The sequence below is a fragment of the Formica exsecta genome, unplaced genomic scaffold (genome assembly GCF_003651465.1).
Source record: "Formica exsecta isolate Colony F162 unplaced genomic scaffold, ASM365146v1 scaffold16, whole genome shotgun sequence".
In the NCBI taxonomy this organism is placed as follows: Eukaryota; Metazoa; Arthropoda; class Insecta; order Hymenoptera; family Formicidae; genus Formica; species Formica exsecta.
The window spans coordinates 20,554-44,323 of record NW_021848922.1 but is presented as its reverse complement, the minus strand read 5'-3'; the positions used below and the strand labels follow the sequence as shown (position 1 = coordinate 44,323).

General features: G+C 34.2%; 2 protein-coding genes and 1 long non-coding RNA gene across 4 annotated transcripts in view; 1 reads left to right on the top strand and 2 right to left on the bottom strand.

Annotated features, from left to right (window-relative positions):
- The first annotated feature begins 4,107 nt into the window (after positions 1-4,107).
- Positions 4,108-11,304, top strand: LOC115233067 (ribonucleoside-diphosphate reductase large subunit). Of its 2 annotated transcripts, none has more exons than XR_003883719.1 (13): positions 4,108-4,678; positions 5,143-5,231; positions 5,489-5,666; positions 5,759-6,122; positions 6,202-6,500; positions 6,592-6,754; positions 6,877-7,265; positions 7,349-7,536; positions 7,658-7,966; positions 8,049-8,237; positions 8,408-9,439; positions 10,499-10,610; positions 10,710-11,304. XR_003883719.1 is itself a non-coding variant. In XM_029803274.1 (13 exons), exons 1-13 carry the CDS (start codon positions 4,567-4,569, stop codon positions 10,783-10,785), a joined length of 2,670 nt encoding a protein of 889 aa, XP_029659134.1. In that variant the 5' UTR covers positions 4,110-4,566; the 3' UTR covers positions 10,786-11,304. The 2 variants fall into 2 exon arrangements, 1 of the variants encoding a protein (XP_029659134.1); XM_029803274.1 differs by having other exon boundaries at positions 4,110-4,678; positions 8,408-8,609.
- LOC115233069 lies at positions 8,813-10,492 on the bottom strand. The gene is made up of 3 exons (XR_003883720.1): positions 10,083-10,492; positions 9,192-9,423; positions 8,813-8,947 (listed from the first exon to the last, which is right to left on the bottom strand). It is a non-coding gene; the product is annotated as an uncharacterized LOC115233069 (long non-coding RNA).
- Positions 11,305-11,473: 169 nt separating the features above from the next.
- Positions 11,474-23,770, bottom strand: part of LOC115233068 (glucose-6-phosphate 1-epimerase) — a 30,995-nt gene continuing 18,698 nt past the window's right edge. Inside the window, exons 3-6 of the mRNA XM_029803275.1 lie at positions 16,927-16,985; positions 16,301-16,638; positions 14,980-15,288; positions 11,474-14,317 (exon numbers count right to left, since the gene is read on the bottom strand). Of these exons, the coding sequence (XP_029659135.1) occupies positions 14,309-14,317; positions 14,980-15,288; positions 16,301-16,638; positions 16,927-16,985 (715 nt within the window). The 3' untranslated portion in view covers positions 11,474-14,308. The remainder of the gene's footprint in view (positions 14,318-14,979; positions 15,289-16,300; positions 16,639-16,926; positions 16,986-23,770) is intronic.

Genomic DNA, 23,770 nt, shown 5'->3' with positions numbered 1-23,770 from the left:
GCGTCGTTCGCAATTCTTTTTTCCATTATATTATACGTATCGAATATGATGCTTCTTCTGTACGTGCAAAGCGTTGTATCATCTGTCTTAATTTGTGTTCGGAGTAATCAACTATAGAGAGTGTGTATAAAGAATTATTATTCTACTTACCAAAAAGAATCTCCATTGGTCCTCTAAAGGCTAAAAGCGCTGCGGTTGCGCGAGGCAACTTTTTATTATTACGCAAGAGCCGCAGCTTTCTTTTCGTGTGCCGTTGCATGTAGATCTCAACGATATAACAAAGATGATTTGGACCAGTGACGCCTCTCGTCTCGTTAGGCGTTCGAAGCCCCGGGACGAATAATTTAGAGTCCTATCAAGAGAAACACCAATGTAACTGTATACTGTCTTTACCACTTTTTATTAAAGTACAAAGCGAGACCAAGCGATATCTTCTCTGTACTATAATATACGCCGGGACATTTTAGTAATAAGAAAAAGGGAGAAAGAGAGAATATATACGCATAAAATTAATTTAATTGAAATTACGCACTTGTGTTAACAATAATGAATAGCACCGAGTGCGGATGATCGTGTAAAAATACTATTCTCTCTCCCTTGATTAGTTTGCGTCGCGAAAAATACTCTTGTTCTTTTTTTTATTTAAACATTTCCTTTATTTATTTAAATGTAAAACTTCTTTGTTACACCATAAGCGAGTGTATATGTATAAATTAATGAAATATTATAATAAGATTGAAAGCGCGAATTTAACAATGTAAACGTGGAAATGATATTTTTTGTGTAACGGAATGAATAGCTTCTCAATGGCGTTAGAATGACTGTTTGGAGTTTGAAAGATGCGTTTGTACATAGTGCGTTGTATAATGTTTGTACGTATCGTGGCGATTTTGTAAAAGTCCGTTGATTTTATCCGTCTGTATTTTTAGAAGAAGCAGAGAGTACGGATAAAATGAGTATGATGCGTCGTATAGATTGAGTATAGATTTCAGAATTGATTTCTACATAGAGCTTCATCCGAGCTTGTACTTAAACGATCGAATTATTTGCATTCTCAAGTCGTTAATTTTCATAGGTATGGAAAGCATAGACTGTCCAATTCACCACATAAACAGAAAGTATTTGCTCGAATGTAAAGAATAAATAAGTTACTTAACGAAGCTCATCGCTTTTTTCTTATAGGGGAAAGATTTGTCTCTTTTATTTTTAATAAGAAAAGAGAGAGACATGAATAAATATCGTTATATCTTTTGTTATATTGCTATGTCTAGCTTGTTGAGAAACAGTCTATGCCTCCTATATCTTTGTTAATTTCTTACATGAGCTTTGATTTTTTATTCAAACTATAGAATGTGCACTAGTCATAATATTATAATGTCAGAAAGAGAGCTCGAAATAATTTTTTACGATGTTTCTTATATAGTTTTTATAGTTGTTTTATTTTTTACAAAAAACTTAGCAGGCAATCACCCCATGACACAGTACAGCTGATTCATAAATTAGTCATTTATCCAGTACTGAAATTAATGATTCTTTCGTAATTTTATTCGCGCGCAATTCGGAATTGTTAAGCGCTAGCTGTTCGTAACTGTCGTATTATCGCGCGTCTTGTTGTCTCTTACCAAAGGTATAAATCGTCCCTAGGCCGCGTTAGGCAGGCGATTAATTAAGTAACGATTACGGACAATTAAGGAAGACAGGCCGTACTCGCTTAATGTCTACGCGTCATATTCGCGAATTTCTCATCAATACGGCAAGTTTTCCTTTCGAATCTCGTGTATTGTCGCGATATTCGTATTTCTAGAGTGCGTATGTGTATGTGTGTTATCACGATGGAATGTAAATAGTAAATTTTAGAATTTGTAAACATTGATGAATGCAACAAGTTGTCGGACCGGCGAGTATACTTGTCTTTAAAGAAGAGAGAAAAATGTGAAACGCACGTGTTTCTCTACAAATTTCTTGCTGCCATTCCTACCAAGAATTTAATCCCGAAACATTATCATCTTATCGGTGATAACTCGATTCCTATAAACTTTCCATAACACGTTATCAAAGTACATACAGAGTACACGCGCGTCCGACGAGCGAGCAAAGAGTACGTGTATATATTATTGTAAGTACGTACATAAGAGATGTCTATTTAGCAAATCGTGATACGCATTACGAGATATAGTTGAATGTACGATAGTTCTGCGGATACTCGATTCGCACGATTGGCGTTAAGAATTATTTTTCTCTCGATTGAATCTCCTTAACGACGTGATTATATCTGGCCTTTCTACGAATACTACGATGAGACAATTTTTTGTGTAAATATATCCATGAGATTAAAACGCTGTTTGTTAAACTACTATAAATGTTGGCATTATTAATGTTTAATATCTAGAAGAATACTCAAGTTTTTTGTTGGGCCGCTTTCTCGACATTAATATCCTTCCTTGAAATTAAAGAAGCTTATATCTTTTATTCAAATCTTCACATTTTGCAAGTCTATATATATTAGACATATTCCATATATATATGGAATTTTTTAATATATATGGATTTTTTTTTTCATAGGTGTTTATAAGTTGTATAGCGATCATTTGTGAAAATTGAGAAATGAGTTGTAAGAACAATTAATTTTTACATAATAATTTTCATTATGCTGTAAATGAGAAAAGAAAATAAAGTTGGAGTTTTTAAAATTTCAATTTTTAAAGTTAATATTTGTATCACCTTTCTTTGCCTATCATGTTCCCGACATCTCAAAATTTAAATTTATATAAGTATCGGCAGGAGGCTAAAAGTTGGCCCTATAGGGAGAGCTTTTTAGCGGGTGCGAGTCTCGCATATCCCACTGGACCGACCGATGGGAATGCATAATGCATTTTTCTCTTCCTTCGCAAAACAACAAAAAAAAAATGTTTTTATGGACTTTGAAGCTTTATTTTCACGCTTCTTGAAATTTTAGTCTGGACCATCACTTTGCTGATTATGTTCTCCTAATACTTTTGCAGATTTCAAAGCTTCAAATTTTCGCGTTTTAACAATTTCAGTTTGTGCCACCTTCTCGCTGATTATGTTCTTCTGATACCCCACCTCTTTGCTGATCATGTTCTCCTAATACTTTTGCGGATTTCGAAGCTTTAAAATTTCCGCTTTCTGTAATTTAACTTGGTGCGATCTCTTTTGCTGATCATGTTCCCTGATACTTTTGCAGATTTCGAAGCTTTAAATTTTCCGCTTTCTGTAATTTAACTTGGTGCGATCTCTTTGCTGATCATGTTCTCCTGATACTTTTGCGGATTTCGAAACTTCAAATTTTTGCGCTTTTTTAAGTTTTAATTTGTGCCACCTCCTTACGAATTATGTTCTCCTGATACACCACCTCTTTGCTGATCATATTCTCCTAATACTTGTGGATTCCAAGCTTTGAATTTTCGCGCTTTTTTAAATTTTGATTTGTGCCACCTTTTTGCTGATTATGTTCTCCTGATACTTGATTCCAAGAAATGCAGTTTCAGAAATTCCAAGAATAAAAAATCCGCAAAAATGTATCAAGAAAATATATATTAATTAACAAGAGAAATAAAAAATCCGCAAAAATGTATCAAGAAAATATATATTAATTAACAAGAGATATATGCAGCCCGACAAGATGTATGGAAATGGATGGGTATGTTTTCATTCAAAAGACATATGCGTTTTGTATTATTAATACAGTTTATTGGGTTTTTAAAAATTACAAAATATAATTTACAGACTATTACACACACTGGCATTTTATAACAATACATATATATATTGGGTATTGGACGCAATCGCTTTCGCTGTTATATCATATTTTGTACATATACACATACACACATACACACACACACAATCATTTTTATTATTATACAATAAGGCCCTGCGCACAATAGAGGAAATATTAGGAATAGAAATAAAATATTAAATATCAGGAGGAGCAATTTTGAATTATTTTACTTTAAACAAGGAAACGGAATGGATTAATTATTTCTAATTTTTATTTTTTTATTTCATTATGCGTTAATCAATTCCGTTCCCTTGTTTGAAGTAAAATAATTCCAAATTGCTCCTCCTGATATTTAATATTTTATTCCTATTCCTAATATTTTCTCTATTGTGCGCAGGGCCTAATACATACTGACATTTTATTACGTATTTATACATATATCGATATGCGTTCAGAAAACTACTCGGAATAAAAGTTTGATTGACCAATCAGAATAAAAGATTTAAGAATTTGATTGACCAATCAGAACAAAAGATATAGGAATTTGATTGACCAATCAGAACATAAGATTTTTTTATCCTGATTGGTCAATCAAACGCTGCTCTACTCCGAGTAGATTTTTGAACGCAACCCAAGAAGCACGCTCGCTATTGGTTAGAATTGATGAATCGTAACGCGCATGACAAACATATGTTCTTCCGTTTCGCGCCTAAACTTCTTGATGGATGAAGAAATCTGGGAGAGTCCGTTTGTGTTAGTTTTCCGATCGGTGCCAACTCAAATTGTAGAAAAAGGAGTTTGTATCAATCTTTGACTAATATAAGATGGAATTAAACGCGAAAGTGAAGATGCTTTCTCTCGGAAATAATAATTCTTCCCCTTTAAAAATGCCAGCCAAGGAAGTTGCGCGAGGAAAGATGTATGTCATCAAGCGTAGTAAGTGTTTAATAGATAATCATATGACCGTGTTCCATTGTTGGCTAGGTGAAGTGTGTTAGAAAGCTTCATTTATAAATTGTGGAGGCACTTTTTAACCTGGAAAAAAAATTAAAAAAAATTTTAATATATTTTTAGGAGTATAATTCTAATTCTATTTATATAACATATTATTATATATAATAATTATTATAAATATTGTCCAACCAGTAAAAAAAAGTTTACATATATACATATATAAAATTTATATGCGTGTTTGTGGAGAATAGATGATAAAGTAAAAAAATTAATAATTTGGTAAAAATTAAACTATATTGTGGTTAGTCTTATATTAATATTGTGTGTATATATAAAAATATATAAATTTTAAATTTATATAAATGGGTATCTTTATATATAATTATATAAATTTTTATCAAAGATGTTTAAACAAAAAGCATGAATTAAAAAATTATTATTCTTAGATGGACGTAAGGAGGATGTTCACTTTGATAAAATCACTTCAAGAATTGCCAAGCAGTGTTATAATTTAGATATGAATTATGTAGATCCAGTAAGTATATAGCATATCTATCGTATATAATTTTATAATATAATGATATGAAATAGAAGAATATATACAATATATACATTGTATATATATATATATATAATTAAGAAAAAAAAATATATATATATAAACTTCTATTTTTATATTTTACATCTTTTTAACAAAAATAATATTGCATGTATATATAAAAGAGAAAGAAAAATTTTATAAATTTTTAACAATATCAATTTGTATATAATAAGTGAATTTATTATTTGCAGTCTGCTGTCGCGATTCAAGTAATACGTGGTTTATATTCTGGAGTAACTACGGTCATATTAGATAATCTGGCAGCTGAAACTGCAGCTACCATGGCAACTAATCATCCTGATTATGCTATATTGGCTGCAAGGATTGATGTGTCTAATTTACATAAGGAGACTAAGAAGAGTTTTAGTGGTACGATAGTTGGATGTATTTATTCAAGTCAATATTTGTATCGTAATGTATTAAAATGATATGATATAATTCTATCCTTTTTATTTTTGCAGAGGTCATGCATGACTTATACCATGCCAAGGATTCTGTCACAAAACAGAATACACATATAATCAGTGAACGATATTACAACATTATTAGGAATAATGCAGAAAGAATAGATTCTTCTATAATATATGATCGAGATTTCAATTATAATTATATTGGTTTTAAGACACTTGAGAGAAGTTACCTGTTGAAAATCAATGGTAAAATAGTAGAGAGACCCCAACATATGTTGATGAGAGTAGCTATCGGTATTCATGAGAATGACATTGACAAAGCTATAGAAACATACAACTATTTGTCCGAAAGATATTTTACACATGCTTCACCAACGCTATTTAATGCTTGTACTAATAATCAACAAATGTCCAGGTAATTATAATAGCATTTGATTATCTCTATAATATATCTATATTTTAAAATTATTTTAATAGGAATTATTTTTTTACAGCTGTTTTCTTTTAACACTCGACGACGATAGCATAAAAGGTATTTATGGGACACTGAAGAAATGTGCGCTCATTAGCAAATATGCTGGTGGAATAGGGCTCAATGTACATTGCATTCGTACAAAAAATGCAGAAGACAATATTGAAACAACCAATGGCTTGGTTTCTGTCTTAAAATTGTACAATGACATGGCTATTTATGTTGATCAAGGTGGAAATAAGAGACCAGGAGCATTTGCTATTTATTTAGAGCCATGGCATGCCGATATCTTTGATTTTCTAGAGCTTAGGAGGAACATTGGTAACTGTTTCTTTTTTTCCTATTTTCTTTTTCTCACATTGACTGATGTTTTATACACTATTATATATACATTGTGTACTTTCTTTTATAGGGGATGGAAATATGCGAGCTAGAGACTTGTTTTATGGTCTATGGATACCAGATCTTTTTATGGAACGTGTATATAATGACGAAATGTGGAGCTTGATGTGTCCATACGAATCTCCTGGCTTGGCTGATGTTTGGGGTGATGAATTTAAAGACTTGTATATTAGGTACATATACACACTAGCAATTAGTCTCCTTTCTATTAACAATTTAATAAAACTATGATTTATATATCTTTCTGCAATAAATTTTATATGAATTTATACCCACACACACATTGTTTTTATAGATATGAAAAAGAAGGTCGCTATAAAAAACAAGTAGAAGCCAGAACTGTGTGGGTCGCCATTCTCAGGTCGCAAGTAGAAACTGGAACTCCTTATATGCTTTACAAGGATCACTGTAATCGCAAATCTAATCATCAACACATTGGTACAATCAAGTGCAGCAACTTGTGCACTGAAGTTATTCAATACTCTGGCCCTGGAGAAGTTGCCGTGTGTAATCTGGCATCTATTGCAGTCAATATGTTTGTCAATACAAATAACAAGACTTTCGATTTCGATAAACTTAAAACAGTTGCAAAAATCGTTACTCGTAATTTGGATAAAGTTATCGATGTCAATTTTTATCCCATTGTGGAGACGAAAACATCTAATCAAAGACATAGACCTATCGGTAAGATTATGGTTTTTTTTATTATCAAATATTGTAAGCATCATATAATGAGTCAGAAATGTAAAAAGCGCATGTGTCTTCAGGTATTGGAATACAAGGTTTAGCGGATGCCTTCTTGTTAATGCGGTATCCATTTGAAAGCAAAGAGGCAAAAGAACTTAACATAAAGATCTTTGAAACTCTTTATTATGGTGCTTTGGAAGCGAGTTGCGAGTTAGCTGCGGAAAAAGGTGTTTACGAAACGTATGAAGGTAGTCCAGTTAGCAAAGGGGTAAGTTTGTAACTGTATTTGTTTTAATTGTGTTTATATGTATATATATTTTCATTTATAACTGTGCGAATCATGTTTGGTCTATACATTGCAATCATAACGTAACATTGTTCCTTGTCAGATCCTCCAGTATGATATGTGGAACGTTAAGCCGACAAATTTATGGGATTGGAATAAATTGAAGGAGAAAATCGCAAAGCATGGAGTAAGAAATTCACTTTTGATTGCACCTATGCCAACGGCGTCGACGGCACAAATCTTAGGGAATAACGAATCTATCGAACCGTATACGAGTAATATCTATGTAAGACGCGTATTGTCGGGAGAATACGTTATCGTCAATCCTCATTTATTACGAGACCTAACCGCCAGAAAATTATGGGACAAGGACATGCAAAATGAAATACTTGCAAGCTTTGGATCTATTCAAGTACGATTTTAATTATCTCTTGTTATTGTTTCTCGCATTTAAATTTTTTGTGAGCGTAATTTTAAGGAGGTATGTTTTGCAGAACATTGAATGTATTCCTGATGATCTGAAAGCACTCTACAAGACTGTATGGGAGATACCGCAAAAAGTAATTCTCGAAATGGCGGCCGATCGTGGAGCTTTTATCGATCAGTCGCAATCTCTGAATGTTCACATAGGGGACCCGACAACTGAGAAACTCACATCAATGCATTTCTTTGGTTGGAGAAACGTAAGTGACATATTATAGTTACTATAATTTTGTTTCGACATTTTTAAATTTACGATGTCGTAGATTGCTCGAATAGATGACAATTTTTTTCTAAATTATATCAATGATCCTCCTAATCAAACAAAGTAATAGAATCATACAAGCTGTCAAAAATATATTATCATTTACAGGGTCTAAAGACTGGCATGTACTATCTGCGAACAAAGCCAGCTGCAAATCCTATACAATTTACAGTGGACAAATCTAAATTACGAAATAATGATTCCATATCTAACGCATCCACTGTCACTAATACCCCCATTCAGTCCCCCAACAAAGATGACGCTAATGATGATAATGTTGAAAGACGAAATCAATTAAGTCAAGAAGCGAGTAAAAACTTAGAAACGATGCTTGTTTGTTCGCGTAAGAATGGAGACGCTTGCATGTCGTGCAGTTCGTGAACGTTTATTACCTTTTATCGAGCACTCTCATATCAGAGATATGTAAAATATTTTCTACTTTTGTAAATTATATAAGCATGTTTTTTTTATACATATTAAACATTCTAAATTTAATTATATTGTTAATAAGATGTTCTTTGATAAATATCGGCGCGCAAATCAATAAATTCAAATTTAAATTGGTTTAATGTTGTTTACAGGAGTTTGCATGAATTTGAATTACATTAATTTTTTCTATGCACACGCACATCTATTTTTCCAGAATATCTAGAACAAATATAAAAGTTTGTCTTGTAGGATAAACAATATTTTCAAGTATGTATTTGAGGAACTAATTTATTTTTTTGGAGTATAAAAAAAGAGCCACAGTACATATAGGTACATTGAAATCGAGGAGAACACGACGAAAAAAAATTTTACTTTGGTGGCAAGATTTTATAATTTTTATATAAATTGATGTTAAAAATTTTTATTTTTGTCGAGCGAGTGCTCGAAGTAATTTGACACGTACCATCTCGCTCCGAATGACAATCGTCCGAACAATGCGTCTAATGTCACTAGCTAGGAACACGTGGCATCACTGCGATCGCCGTGGGGTTTACGGAGACGACGCAGAACTATATTTATTTTGGTTTGGAAATTAGTCCGCAAGAGACCCGTGCGTGCATCGTTCGGCCGTGCGTTTCGCACACCTCAATTCGGGTGATTGAATTTCCAAGTACTTGCTTATCGGAGATCAAGAACTGAAAAACATGACCCGTAAGTTTAACCGAACTCTTGCTGTCAAATGATCTCTGTGCCGCGACAATTCGACGTGAGAAATAACGAAACGAGTTCGTAACTTTCGCGGTTGCCATTGTCATTAATGTTAATAACAGGCTCACCGAAAGAGAGAGAGAGAGAGAGAGAGAAATGAAATTATGAATCGCGTGCTCTCGCAGAGATTTGTCGCTGGCGCGGGCAAATATTTCGAACGAGATGACTCGTCAAGAAAAGGAGCACACCGACGAACGTACGAGATAATTTCCCGAAGAACATTTATTTCGCAGGATATTTCGGAATGAAACGTCGATATTTTTGGAGGTGATAGCGATAAGAAAAGTGTTTTTTCACGAACGTTTGTTTATTTAGGTCTCGATTATTTTGCAAGTTGAGAAAACGATCAAGAATTTTCAATTTGCAAAAAAGGAGCAAGCATTGAACGTGATAATAATAATATAATAATAGTAATTTAATCGGAGTAGCTCTACTTTTTCGTATACACGATTGATTTACTTTTCGATAGTTTCACTTTTAACCTCGATGCACGCTACGATATGTCGCGACAATCCTTCACTGCGAATACACGATGACGAAAATGATACATTTTAGTATTTTAGTATAGGGAAGATATTCGACATACGATTTTGACACTGCTCGACTCCGAATGTACGAGTAAACATGGTGGAACATCTGCTCCATGTCGTAGCTCACTTCACTGTTTTACTTGCCGCCATTTTGTCATAAGTAGCAGCGCTTTTCGGATATAAAAGGTAGCATGGATAAAAATTGTCAAGAAATCGCGAATGATTCGATTCGCCGGTCGCGTGGATCGATCGATTTCGTATGTACTCAGTTGCAATTGCCCTTTAATAAATTTTGGAGTTATGTGTATGTACGAGCGCGTTGCGCGTTTGCGCCACCATTTTACTAATTCGATCGAAGGAAGGTGATGTTGCGCTGTTTGCGCATGCGCATGCGCGTGCCCACCGCATTCAAACGGATTTTAAATCTGATATTAAAAAAAAAAATATATTTATATGTTTAACTACGTCGTAGGCGGAAATCAACGTGAACTAGCACGAGCCAAGAACTTGAAAAAAACCGTAAAGAAGGCAGCGTCTGAACAAGACAGTAACAAAGGTCTTTCCTTGGAGCAACGTAAAGCACGGTAAACGTTCAGAGTTTAAATAAATGAATTACGCATTATTTTTTTGCATAATTTTTTAACAATACTTATGACATAACTTATATACGTTTCTGCTTACAGTGACGCGGAACGAATGAGAGAGAAACAACTTAAGAAACAACAGGAACCAGATAAGTCTAAGCAGGCGGCGAGGTAATTCAGGGGAGAAGGTGTATAAATTTTTACGATAAAAACGATTCTCACACACGCAATGGTTATATTAAAAAGATTCACGGATATAAGAGACACAAAGGTTAATGCTAACCAAAAATGCATAAAGGAATCGTCATGTTTTTGATGTTAGAGAATTTTTCCATTGTCGGCCGTATACAACCCTATCGGTTGTATGACATACTGCAGGACCTAGCCTCGATTATCTTGTTATTTATACATTGCTCACAAAAACAGTTATATAGCCGGTGTGTATAAAACTCGACGTTACCTACAGCTAAATTCAGTCAAAGAAAATGCGCGTTTGACTGATTTTTCTAGGTATAAGGATATTAATTAAATAATACGACGTTTGTAGTACTAATTTCCTCAATCTGTAAATTCAAATTTTCGCATACTTATTTAATATGTTATCTAATTAAATGTGTAAGAAGCGAGCGACTACTAGATACGTATATGCTTGCCATCGTTCTCTTTCGCTCGTAATAAACTGTTCAAAGTTTAACATGTATAATTCTTAAATTTTCCATCCCAAATACGATAAATGTAATATTTTTCATACGATATTTTATTCGTTACGATACCATAATAACTATAATAACTATAATTACTGATAAAGATATTAAGAATATAAGCTAGTAAAAAAAGGTGGAAAGGTTGAGATTGTACAATTATTTCCCATATTTTTATTGCACTTTCCCAAAAAAGAGTACACTTTCTTAACGTACTAATTTTAATCGCGAATTTTTTTCATAACTTCGCTTTATTACAAATATTCGTGATTATTAACATTGAGTCGAATGAGAGAATGGTGTACGATGCGATTCGATAAACGTCACTGCGGATGGAAGACCGAATCTTAATCGCTAACAGCGTGGGGAAAGAGAATGTACGCTATACTAAATGACGAACGTATTGTCTAGCCTCTAAAGACCAAAACCCTCTTGAGAGTATAGCATACTCAGCGCAAAAATCCCGAAATTGAATTATTTCATTCCGGATAGTTACATTAATTGCGTATTCGGATTTACTAGGCTGTATTTTCACGTTTCTAACACATCTATAAGCAGGAACGTTTCGTTCGTGTTTTTTTTTCTTTTTATTTCATTTGGCTCTCAAAGTCCATAATATGCGAAGAATAACGCGGTATATGTTGAGCATTTACTTTTAATTATAATGGTACACTACTAATACGTGATAGTCTATTTGTGAAGAGAATTTACACGTGATATTGTTTTTAATATTACATAAGTGACATCGGGAATACGTATAACGTAAGAAATTGTCACTTGGAATGTATATCCGGATAATGAATAATACACACGTGTGCTTGGCTATATCGTTAAAAAAAAGAATATATATATAATAGACTCGTGATTTTGCCGATTTCTCTTTTTATCGACACTTAATTTTTCAATTTCGCGTATTTTTATTAATTCACAATAATGATTCTTCTTTTTTAGTAACGTAAAATATTTATATTAAAAAAAAATACGCTTATTTACTTTTGTCAATTTCGCAATTATCGAATTCGAGTAAAACATTCGAGGTTTGTTCAAAAATTTAATGAATTTCAATATAAAATTCAACTAACTTATTAAACTCGCCATCACACTTAAACTGAGTTTCGATCAAGCTTTCGAGTGTCTTAAGCTCTCAATGATAATACAATTATCTAGAAATGGGCGGCAGAATATTATTTCCCTCGTCAACCTGTTCATTAGTCTTTACAAATGTTCCGTATACACATGTATAATTTTTATAATAATATCGCAATCAATATGTTACGGTATAAATATATTTACTTATATCTATTTCGATGATGAAACGTTTCTTCTTGCACGTGGAAAGATGTGACCGCGAAATGCGATATCTCCAGGATAAAAAATTTTGAAAGAAGATTATATTTGAAATTGCAGAGAAATGTCGACTGAGCTTATCTACTGTGTGTGTATGTATTGCTATTTATCATTACAACACTATATTCGTAACAGTAGCACCATATTTTATATTGTTCATAGATAAATTATGTATTGCAAATTGAACAAATTCATGTACATGTTGCATTAGTATAAGCGGGCGCGTTTCCATCATGTCTTAAAAAATGATATAAAATCGATACTCTAAACAATTATAATGACAAGAAAACTTTTTTATCATTTTTGTCATAATAATTAATTTTTTAATCAAATTACTGCAGATGCTTTGTACTTCATTTTTTGTTTAATAAGGAATAGATTCGGCACAAGATATAAATTTCTTCAATTATCTTTTTAATTATATATATATATAAATATATAAATAATCCTGAAAATATATGTCTGAAAGTTTCTATGATATTTCTATATTGCAGATAGTATCTGTATAACGCAAAATACATCACACAAAATGCATTTCCTGCTTTTTACGAATTTCAAATATATATCTTATAGCAAATAAATCCGATAGAGTCGTCGTTTATCGAAACTAACAAATAACTACATCACAATACTTGGAAAAATTTATAGTGAAAGTCTTATCGCACACGTGAATGTAGCAAAGTCGCTTACATGCCAATCTATGTATGCCATATATGCCTATAAACAATGTATCGTGTACTAATATTCAAAAATGATGAGTATGAAATAAGAGACGTGATATATATCACTCTTTTGTTTTCCATCTAAATAGCGGTATATGTGGAATGTATATGTAAATATTTATAACGGATCGATTAAACTTTAGAACGATCGTTTCTTTAGGACAGTGTCCTTCGAAAACCAAATAAAAGGATACTATTTTGTTTTGCGTAATATTTACTACAGGAATACCTTCCTGTAGTAGCTTTACAATACCTTCGATAAAAGAACAATAGACGTCGCAAGCGAGATAACGTTATCTTTATCGAAACAAGCGAGGACGATGCTGGAAACAACTCACTTATAAATCTTGTACATTTTATCATTATTATTATTGTTTGGAAACCAAAGAGAGACAGATCGATCGATTCCTCACATTCTCGTTGAGATTCGGTTGACCATTTTGAATTTTTTCAGACAAAGCGCAAAGGTAAAAACAAACGGATGTAAAGTCGACGAAATAAAAAATTTTTCGACAAGATTAACCAAATTACTCTGCTTTATTACGCGAATCACCACTTCTTCGACGAATATGTCGAAAGAAAAGATACGTTTTCCACTATGTACAGTGGTCTACGTATAAATCTTTCGAGAAAACGTCTGATTCAAGAGCTCGTTCGCGTTTGCAGACCGCGAGTCTGCTCAGCGTGTCTAAAGATTCAAAGAGCATATCGTGCAGGTTTGGGCAACGCAATGCGAGTGTAAATGGGATGGGTGCGATGGATGCGACGGTAAGGGTGGCGGCGGTGGCGGCGGGGGAGGTGGCGGTGGTGGCGGCATGTAGAGCCAGCCAGCGCCCGCTGGCCAGACCGCGGACGATGAGGAGGACGTCGGGAGCAACGAATTGGTACTGCCTCCGGTACTGACGTGTGACGTCGGTCCACTCTCTACTCACATCACCTGAAACAAGGTCAAGCGCGAAGGCACCAAGTTCATGAAATTCGATTTTCTATTACTTCGCAACGTAATCGTCACGTTTAATGATCAGGGACTTTAATCTCTCAGACTACATTTCGAGCAACATTCTTTTTAATATCTCGAACGTATCTTACGTTATTGTAAGAATAATTATTTAGCATATTGGTTTGCATGAATTTATATCATGGTAAAATGAATAAATATTGCGTGACATTCGCAGCTATTCCATTATCGCTCCAGTACTTCTGTTTATGCTTTATGTAAAACTAACACAGCGTCACACTCGTCCTATTAACTCATATAAGATTTTTCATAAGAGACTTGTAACCTTTCTGTCTCCGAATGGAAACTCCTTTCAAAGGGGGGATTATTTAGAATACAAAATTTAATAACATTTTAATAATATTTATATATAATGTGATAATGTGTGATGGTAATATTTTATTAATACGTTTACAGCATGATTGAAATTCACCGGAATCGCGTGGTATAATAATGATAATTTTAATATTGATTTCTCTCTCTATCGGTTTAGTCTGTATTACAATGATACATTTGCAGTATCATCCAGAATTTGCAATGATATCGCATCGGCGGAGTAACCGCATCCGACTTGATACGTTACTGATCGGGACAGTTAGTACCTGCAGTATCTGGCTCGCTTCAAAGGCCGTCCCCGGCAACAGTATGACCGGACTACTGACGTGTCCGCTCTCGACGCATATCATGTTGGGAAATTCGTCATCGCCGAAATCCGGAATGTCGCGTGCCTTCTCCTGCCAGGGATTCCATACGACGGTGTCGGGAAAGTTGTACTTTTGCACGCGCATCTTTCTACCGGAAACGACATTCGTGATGATATGCTCCGGCTGCGTGTTCTGGTAGATCCTGTCGGTCCATTCGCACACCGTGACAACATCGCGGCCTTCTTGAAAGATTTGGTTGTCCCTAGTCTGTATGTGTGTGCGCGAGAATGAAACATTTTGTGAGGCAGCGCGATCAGTAAAGTTTTCATATATACTGCTTTTAAGGGAGTATACCCGTTTGAAATCTCGAAAAATGAGTATATTTTTTAGATTTTTTGCAACGCAACGATTTGATAAAAATTTTTAATTTTTTTACGATATTAATACAATATTATTGATTACTTAAATAAAAATTTTCAGCTTAAAAAAATTTTTTTTTTTTTTGAAGTTATGCGAATATTTACAGATTTATGTTTTCATGCACGGTTTTCATGCATGAAAACTCGGGTTACGTTCGACGGATTGACTTCAAATTTTACATGTGAGTTTCTAATAAGATTCCACATCTGCCAACAAAGCCTTTTTTTAATCCGATCCCCCATTTTTTTGTTATTAAAAAAAAAAAACTTTTTCGAAAAACCGAAACTTTTTTTCAACACGTCGTTATTTTTTTATTTTTTAAAATTTTGAAAAAACGCTTGTATAGCAGATAGCTATTACAATGTTTAATAAGAAAAAATTTAGATTTTTGATTTCAGATATGATCTACGAAAGTTTTTATGCCCATCGTGCAGCCACCTAAAATTTGGAGGAGCTCCGCAAATATTCCCATAACTTAAAAAGAAAATTTTTTTTGAGCTGAAAATTTTTATTTAAATAGTTAATAATATTGTATTAATAATAACTAATACCGTAAAAAAAATTAAAAATTTTTATCAAGTCGTTGCGCTGTAAAAAAAAATCTAGAAAATGTACTCATTTTTTGAGGTTTCAAACGAGTATGTCCCCTTAAACTGCAAGCATCGACTTAAAATTTAATGATAGATTTTTACGGTAATTAAGAAATAATTATTTCTTCACTGATGATATCGAGAGAAGGAATAATTAATTGAAAAGTAAGCGGCTCTTTAATAATCCCAGTAAGAACTCTCGATTAAATTACATTTTAATTATCGGCTTAATTTGCAAAGAAATAAAAAGCAAAGAAAATTTTCGCTACCTTGTCGATGAACGTGCACCCGTGCAGCCCTGTGATTTGGCATCTCCTGACGTCGGGCACTTTGAAATAAGTGTGTAGGAGCAAATTAAAGCTGAACGTGTCATCTCTGCTAGGATTGTACACGCCGATATTGAAGTGCAATTCCTTCTCGCGCAATATTAGCCTGTACGTTAATCTGAAATGTGAATTCCACATCTGTCGCGTACATTCGCTGTCCATTATCGAAAATATCGCCTCGATGTCCCCGCTGGGCAATCGTTCCGGTGACTTTTCCACATTCCAACGGATGATTCTGGCAAAGCCGTGGGCCGGCCCATACGACCATGCTCCGAATTGTGCTGCGGAAATAACGTGCATATCGGATCACTCCAAGAGTCACTCAAGTGTCGCTCTGATTTTATACATCTTTAAAAGCTATATCTTAAAGCTTTTCAAGATGTCACAATAATTCGCGAGATTCAAGAGTTAGTCTTTTTTTTTTAAGTTAGAACTTGTTCCTCTAAAATTGCTCCAATAATTTTTTTTGTTTTTTACTTTAATGCTGTTAATAAAAATAATTCTGAACGAAAGGAAATTACAATCAAATAATATTTGTATATTATACACGTTACACTGTATTTACTTACGGAAAACGAATGGTATGCCGCCTCTGATAGGTTTCTTCCCATCGAATACAGCTTGCTTACTGAAACACAAAGAGTCAATTATTGAAGAGAAAAAACGTATCTTAGTCGTATCTTATGGTATTAAATTATAAATTTTATTAGTTTTTCTTATACATTTCGATATCAAACAAATTGTAATTTATTATATGTTTCTGCATATATTAAATTTCCTATATTTTATTATTTAACGAGACGAATTTTCTGCGGGAAATCGGCAAAAATATATTTTAAAAACCACACGAGGATTTATTTGCTCACGCGCTTGTTTTTACGTCCATCGTCGAAGCGCAGGTATTATCTATTATTTCCTCGCCGTAATAACAGAAAATGAAAAAGAGGATCTACGGTATTGATAGCGCTGAAAAATATGCGGACGGATATCTTCTTCCTATTGTTTGTTATTACAAACATGCACATATACGTGTGTATCAGATTAATGAAAACTGCACATATATAACGAACGAGTCACATCGGGAAAGAAGCAGCGGAAAGTGAATGATTGAGCATATCTAATCGGAGCGTCTAAACAAAAAACTATTTATAACGCAACTTTTATAATCCGATAATATGTAAAACGAGAAGAAGAATAAAAATGCATAAAATAATTTCTCTTTTCTTTTTCTATTCTTGTGCGGTTCGGATCCTCGCACGAGAATATTCCATCAGCTCGTTTAAAGATGTATCATATGTCAAAACATCGACAAAAGCATGAAAATTTCGTAGACTGTTCTACTATTTCTTCTGAGTATCTGTGTAAAACCTGAGCACAATTCTCTTAACGGTTTGGAAGTTATTTAAGTTTAAGGTTTGTATTGATTTTTATGGAAAATCGTATTGTAGAATATTATTGATAAATTTGATAAGGAAAAAACACATTTCCAGCTAAATAAAAATTTTCACACATATTAATAAAACTCTAGTAAATATTGATGCAAAATTTGATTTAGATCCACTTACTCATTTAAAAGTTATTACTAAAAATTGTAGAAAAATACTTATTGTAATGCGAAATCTTTCTGTAAATTACTCGTTTTTTTTTTGTTTCTTGCAGTTGATTCCAGGGGGCATTCATCAAAAATTTTTGTCATAAATTAGGAAAAATGTTAATTACAACTATTTTCTTTTACGAAGACGTTAAAAACTATATTATTTTGTGATACTTTAATTCTTTTTGTAATCCAGATTTATTTATTTGATTTTTCAAACAGTATAAAGTTAAAAAAGATATCTTTTTTAAAATTTCGACAGCTTTTTGTTATTATTGTACAGCCAAAACATCCTTAACTAATTTATGAGGACTATGCGGAATTTTACGATCGCGTACTGTGCTGAGTACACAGAGCGAACGGTTGCATCAGTGTATAAATAATCATATGATATTACGAAGCTATTTCATAAAACTTGACAGTAAACAAAAAGAATACAGAAAGACCGCTCGTTTCGCGATTAATATTACAGCGTGACAATATTCTCGCAAAATTCAAAAAGACGAAATAATGTTACTTGTGAGATTAATTATTGCTCTTCACTAACAATAAGTCAGAGACATATACGAATGTACATCTTACTTTTGTCATTTCTGCTGCTTGGAGAGTTGGAGAATCGAAGAAAGAAAGATATAATACAGCCAGGTCGAAATAAAATAAATGGCTATACAGCTTGCAGGTTGTATTTTTTAATTGGGGAAAGGGTTCGGTTTTACAATAGGCTATCTATATTGTTTAAGTTAAAAATAAAAATGTGATTTTCCGAAGGTCGTTTGAATTGTTCTTTTGTAAAAAAAAAGAAAAGACCGGTCTTCCTTTCTATTTCGTCGGTACGTTTTATCTTGCAATGACCGTTCCGCGAATAAATAAGTAATTACAACAAGTTATCGTTGTAACAATGTAAAATTTTTAAATTTGTTGTACCGACAAAGAAGAAGCCTATAAAATAAACGTTTCGCCGTTTATGGGGTTGTATGGTGCAACATAATAGGGGAGGGAGGGAGATTCTTTTTATTTAGTAACAAAGAGGCTTTTATGATCTTTTGGTACATATTTTTTAATAATCTTAATAAACAATATTTTTAATAATGGCAAGGTATTTTTTCTCAGCATTCTAATAATTTGAAGAAACAAAAAATGTATAAAAAATGAAAGATTATATCATTATCTTTTTTTCGATACATTATTCAGTGTTTTATGATTTATTAAAACAAAAATTTCTACTTTTTTCGCATATAAATTTATATACAGGGTGTTAAAAAAAAGGGCTCACATATTTTGAGAGCAGGTAGTATTGATCAAAACAAGAAAAAAAAGTCTAATTAACATGGGTCCTACAACTGATATCTTCGAAGATACAGGCTATCTTTCTATTTGAGCTCTTTGTCCTTTTTTTTATTGGTTATGTCACTTCTATAATGCAGTAAACAAAAAAGTATTTACTAGTTTTGCTATAGTAACATTGGCTTATAATAACATTGGGTTTATAGGTAGGTAGCAAAAATCCGAGTGTGTTTAAAAGAATGCATGATTCTCTAAGAATTAGGGTTGAAAATGCGTGACATTGAATGAGAACCACATAGAACACCTCCTATAATGCTGACTGCAAAACTAGTAAGTACTCTTTTATTTATTGCAGAGATGACATAACCAATAAGAAAAGGACAAATAGAAACATAGCCTATATCTTCGAAGATATTAATTGTAGGACCCATGTTAATTAGACTTTTTTTTGTGTTTCAATCAATACTACCTGCTCTCAAAATATGTGACCCTTTTTTAACACCCTGTATATTTGTGTAAGTTTGGTTCTCTCTTCTTTCTCTCTCTCTCTTTGTTAAAATATATAGCCGAAACAAATCACTCGTTTCTAGAATCATCGGACAAGTTAGAAAACTCGTTGATCCTTTTAGTTAGCGCTAACTAAAACGCTTAAAGCCGGTGCTGATATCGCCGTCCTGCGAAAGGGAAAGACGGAGACATCGCATTGCGTGAACGCGCGGAAGCATAAGAAGAGAGCGAGACGGAGAAGTATAAAGCCGGAGGGCGGATGCAGGATGACCATTAGTCAAGCCTGTCAGGGGCCGTGGAGATGTTCTTAAGAAGGAGAGCTTGAGGATACACTCGGGATCCAAGGCTGCGAGGAGAACGCGCAAGATCGTGGCGTATCGGGGAGAAGAGAAGTTGGGTAATCTTTGATTCGTGCGATCAAGACGCTCCCGAAAATTAGCGCAAGGTCGCGTACGCTCACAATTCGCCTAAATAAGGATTGTACCGAGCAAACAAATTTGCGTTTTTTTTTTTATACATAAAGCTTAATAAAGAAAAAAAAATGTTCATGAACATGCACACTAAATTACTAGCTAAATTTCGATCAAAGTTATTACAGTAATCTTTAAATAAAAAAATGAAGTCTGCACATGTTGAATTGAAGGCACTTTTATCATTTCGTGTCTCTCGGGACATCCGATTGTTCCAATATCGCTCAGCGGCAGTCCAATTTTCGCTGCCGGTCAATCCTGACAGCCGATGATGAAGTTAATGACGAAGTCTCGATTCCAGAACGGATCCTCTAGGACGCCCACTAATTCTCTCACAGCGATACGAATGTAATCCATTTTCCTGGATACGTAAACCGCGAAGAAGGAGGAGGAGATGGTAATCCCATCCGTTTGCACGATCCCGAGCTGAACGGAACACGCAAACAGAGATAGAGAGATGGACAGATAGATGGATCGCGACAACCCGAACGTCATGGTGAGAAGAGAGAGACATAGGGAAGCTGGGAGGACGAGAGAAGGGAGCGAGAACGAGAAAGCGTGAGAAAAAGAGAAAGAGAGAACTTATGGCAGAGAGAGGACAAAGAGGACAGAGGGAAGGATGGGAAATGCTATAGCGGGTGGGAGGCAGGGATGGGAGGAAGCGAGAGGGTAGAACGATGTACCACCACGAAGTACGACGATGCGGCGGTAGGAACGCGGCTGACGCCGAGCAAAAACGATCGGCGCTGTCTGCCATGCTTTTTGCGGGCATCACAGTTTCCAACCTCTCTCCTCCTGGTCGTTTCTAGCCTGGCCGTATCTCCCGTTGCTCGCGCTCGCTACCCAACGGCACCCAATTCTCGACGCGGTTACGCCCGGCTTCCGCGGGATATCGTCGCGCCACGCAGAGTATACAGGGTGCCTGGTAATTGGCACTGGTGGTGCGATTGGGACGGGATGACGAGATATATATACAGGGTGTTTAAAAAAGGCGGTACCAAATTATAAGGATATGTAGTACTCATAGAAACAATCCAAAAAGCCTTAATAAGTAGTATTCCAGAAACCATTTATTTCCGAGTTATAAAGCATTTTTTGTTATAGATAGAACTCATTTCGAGCATGTATTGTATGATATATTTACGTGGCGGTCCAGTTGCATAGCCACCTCGCTCACCGGATTTAAATCCGTTAGACTTTTATTTATGGGAACACTTGAAGAGTATGGTGTACGCCACATCAGTTGACACATTGGATCAACACATTGGAACAGAAAATTGAAAGCTGTTGTCAATAAATACGAAATAAACCTGGAATCTTTGAACGTGTTCGATCTTCAATGAGAAAGCGTGCCGAATGGTGTGTTGAAATGAACGGAGAGCAAATTGAACATCTGCTGTAGATTGAATTTATTTAATAATAGAAAATACTTTGTAACTCGGCAATAAATGATTTTTAAAGTACAATAAATGATTTTTAAAGTACTACTTATTAAGACTTTTTGGTTTATTTTTACGACTACTACATACTTCTAAAATTTAAAACCACCTTTTTTGAACACCCTATTATATATTTAATAATATATACAGGGTGTTCAAAAAATAACAAAAAGTAATTTTTTTCCATCCGTCAAAAAACAGAAAAACTGATACCAGCTATAATCAGGGAGACTCGACTGATATAATTTCGACAAGTTCGATCGACGCGCGGGAAAATGTATGTCCTCATCTCGCATGGATGAAAGTAGTAATCATTTCTTAGATTCGCGGATCGCAAAATTGGCAACGCGATGACACGAGGGGGTGAGGGACGAGACACGGGGGTATAGGTGTAAGTTGAGACGAATTAACTTTCGCAGCACGTAGCATCGCGTCCCTTTATGCGCACTTTTTACGAGCGCAACAACAATTTTCAATCGACTTCTTCTCATCAACCACGTGAAATCGCGCCGATCTTTCGACGACGAGAACGTCCTTGCGATATTCGCGGAACGCGAGTCCTTCAAAAGATCCCTTCGCTCTCTCGTGCGATCGTTTCGATTTTTTGCACGCGCTCATTATCTGTAAGAAGAGTGCGGAGAGGATTCGCGAGATACGAATATCTTTCGCGCTGTACGGTAAACGACTCGGCAGATTTTGCGGGAACAGAAAGAATATTAACGAGCGGGCAAGTGAAAAATTGCTCCTCGGTTTTAATGAATCGTTGGCAAGTCGAAGATGCTGAACAGCGGTGAATCATCGAAGGAAGAAAGAAAAAGAAAATTGAAATCAAAGACAGGCGATTGAAAAATTGGCTCATCTTGAAACTTTTGCAATTTTGACGAATGTCTGTTTATTCGCGAATTGGAATTCTCAGGAAACCAGAAGCGTGTTGTTTTAAGGATGTTTTGGCTGTGCAATAATAGCAAAAAGCTGTCAAAATTAAAAAAAAAAGAACATTTTTTATGTTTATATTGTTTGAAAAATCAAATGAATAAATCCGGATTATTAAAAGAATTCAAGTATCATAAAATAATATAGTTAACGTAAAAGAGTTCGTAAAAGAAAATAGTTGTAATTAATATTTTTCCTAATTTAAGACAAAAACTTTTGATCGTGAATACCCCCTGAAATCAACTGCAAAAAAAAAAAAAAAAAAAAACAAAACGAGTAATTTACAGAAAAATTTCGGGTTACGATAAGTATTTATCCATAATTTTTAGTAAATAACTTTTAAACGAGTAAGTGGATTTAAATCAAGTTTTGAAAAAATATTTATTAGAGTTTTCTTAATATATGTGAAAATTTTTATTTCGCTGAAAATGTGTTTTTTCCTTGTCAAATTTGTCAATAGGTGCTACAATACGTGATTTTCCATAAAAATCAATACTAATTTAAACTTAAATAATTTCCAAACCGTTAAAAGAACTGTGCTCAAGGTTTTGCACAGATACTCAAAAGAAATAGTATAACAGTCTACGAAATTTTCATCATATAATACTTTTTATAACGCTTTTGTCATATGATATACATCCTTAAAAGATTGCGAGTGCAATTTATTTTCCAGATTTCATTGCAACGAGCAGCTCTTGATTGATATTAAACCGTCATCGATCTCCCTTCGAGTTTTTTTTGTAAGACTGCATCTCGATATTTAACTTTAAGAATCCTTCGTCCTCTCTCTAAGAAATTAACAATATTACATGATATTTTTATTCCAAGTAAACAAAAGGCGAGAATGCGTACGATATGTAAGTCAGCGGAAACTAATTATCCGCACGATAGGATACATGGAGAGTGTCATGAATCGACAAGATTATAAATAAGGTGTGACTGCGCGCTTTTGCGAGCGAAGACAATTACGCGACGCTGCGGTTCTTTTTGCGGCTGCTACTATATCTGGAAGCTTGCTGTATCCAGAACGAATTCTCCGGAATTATATGAGAGAGAGAGAAAGAACTCACATATCGTCGTCATATTATATGACCGTGTGCGTGATGAAAACTCATCGCGATCTTGATAAAATTACTCGCAAAATCATAGAGAGATATGTAACAAACGTATTATTTTCTAAAAAAAA

Excerpts from the sequence above, each read along its gene's own strand:
- LOC115233067 (XM_029803274.1), top strand. The coding sequence starts at position 4,567 with ATGGAATTAAACGCGAAAGTGAAGATGCTTTCTCTCGGAAATAATAAT. Across the intron at positions 6,755-6,876 it reads TTTAAAGACTTGTATATTAG|ATATGAAAAAGAAGGTCGCT; the intron begins GTACATATACAC and ends TTGTTTTTATAG. Across the intron at positions 8,238-8,407 it reads ATTTCTTTGGTTGGAGAAAC|GGTCTAAAGACTGGCATGTA; the intron begins GTAAGTGACATA and ends TATCATTTACAG.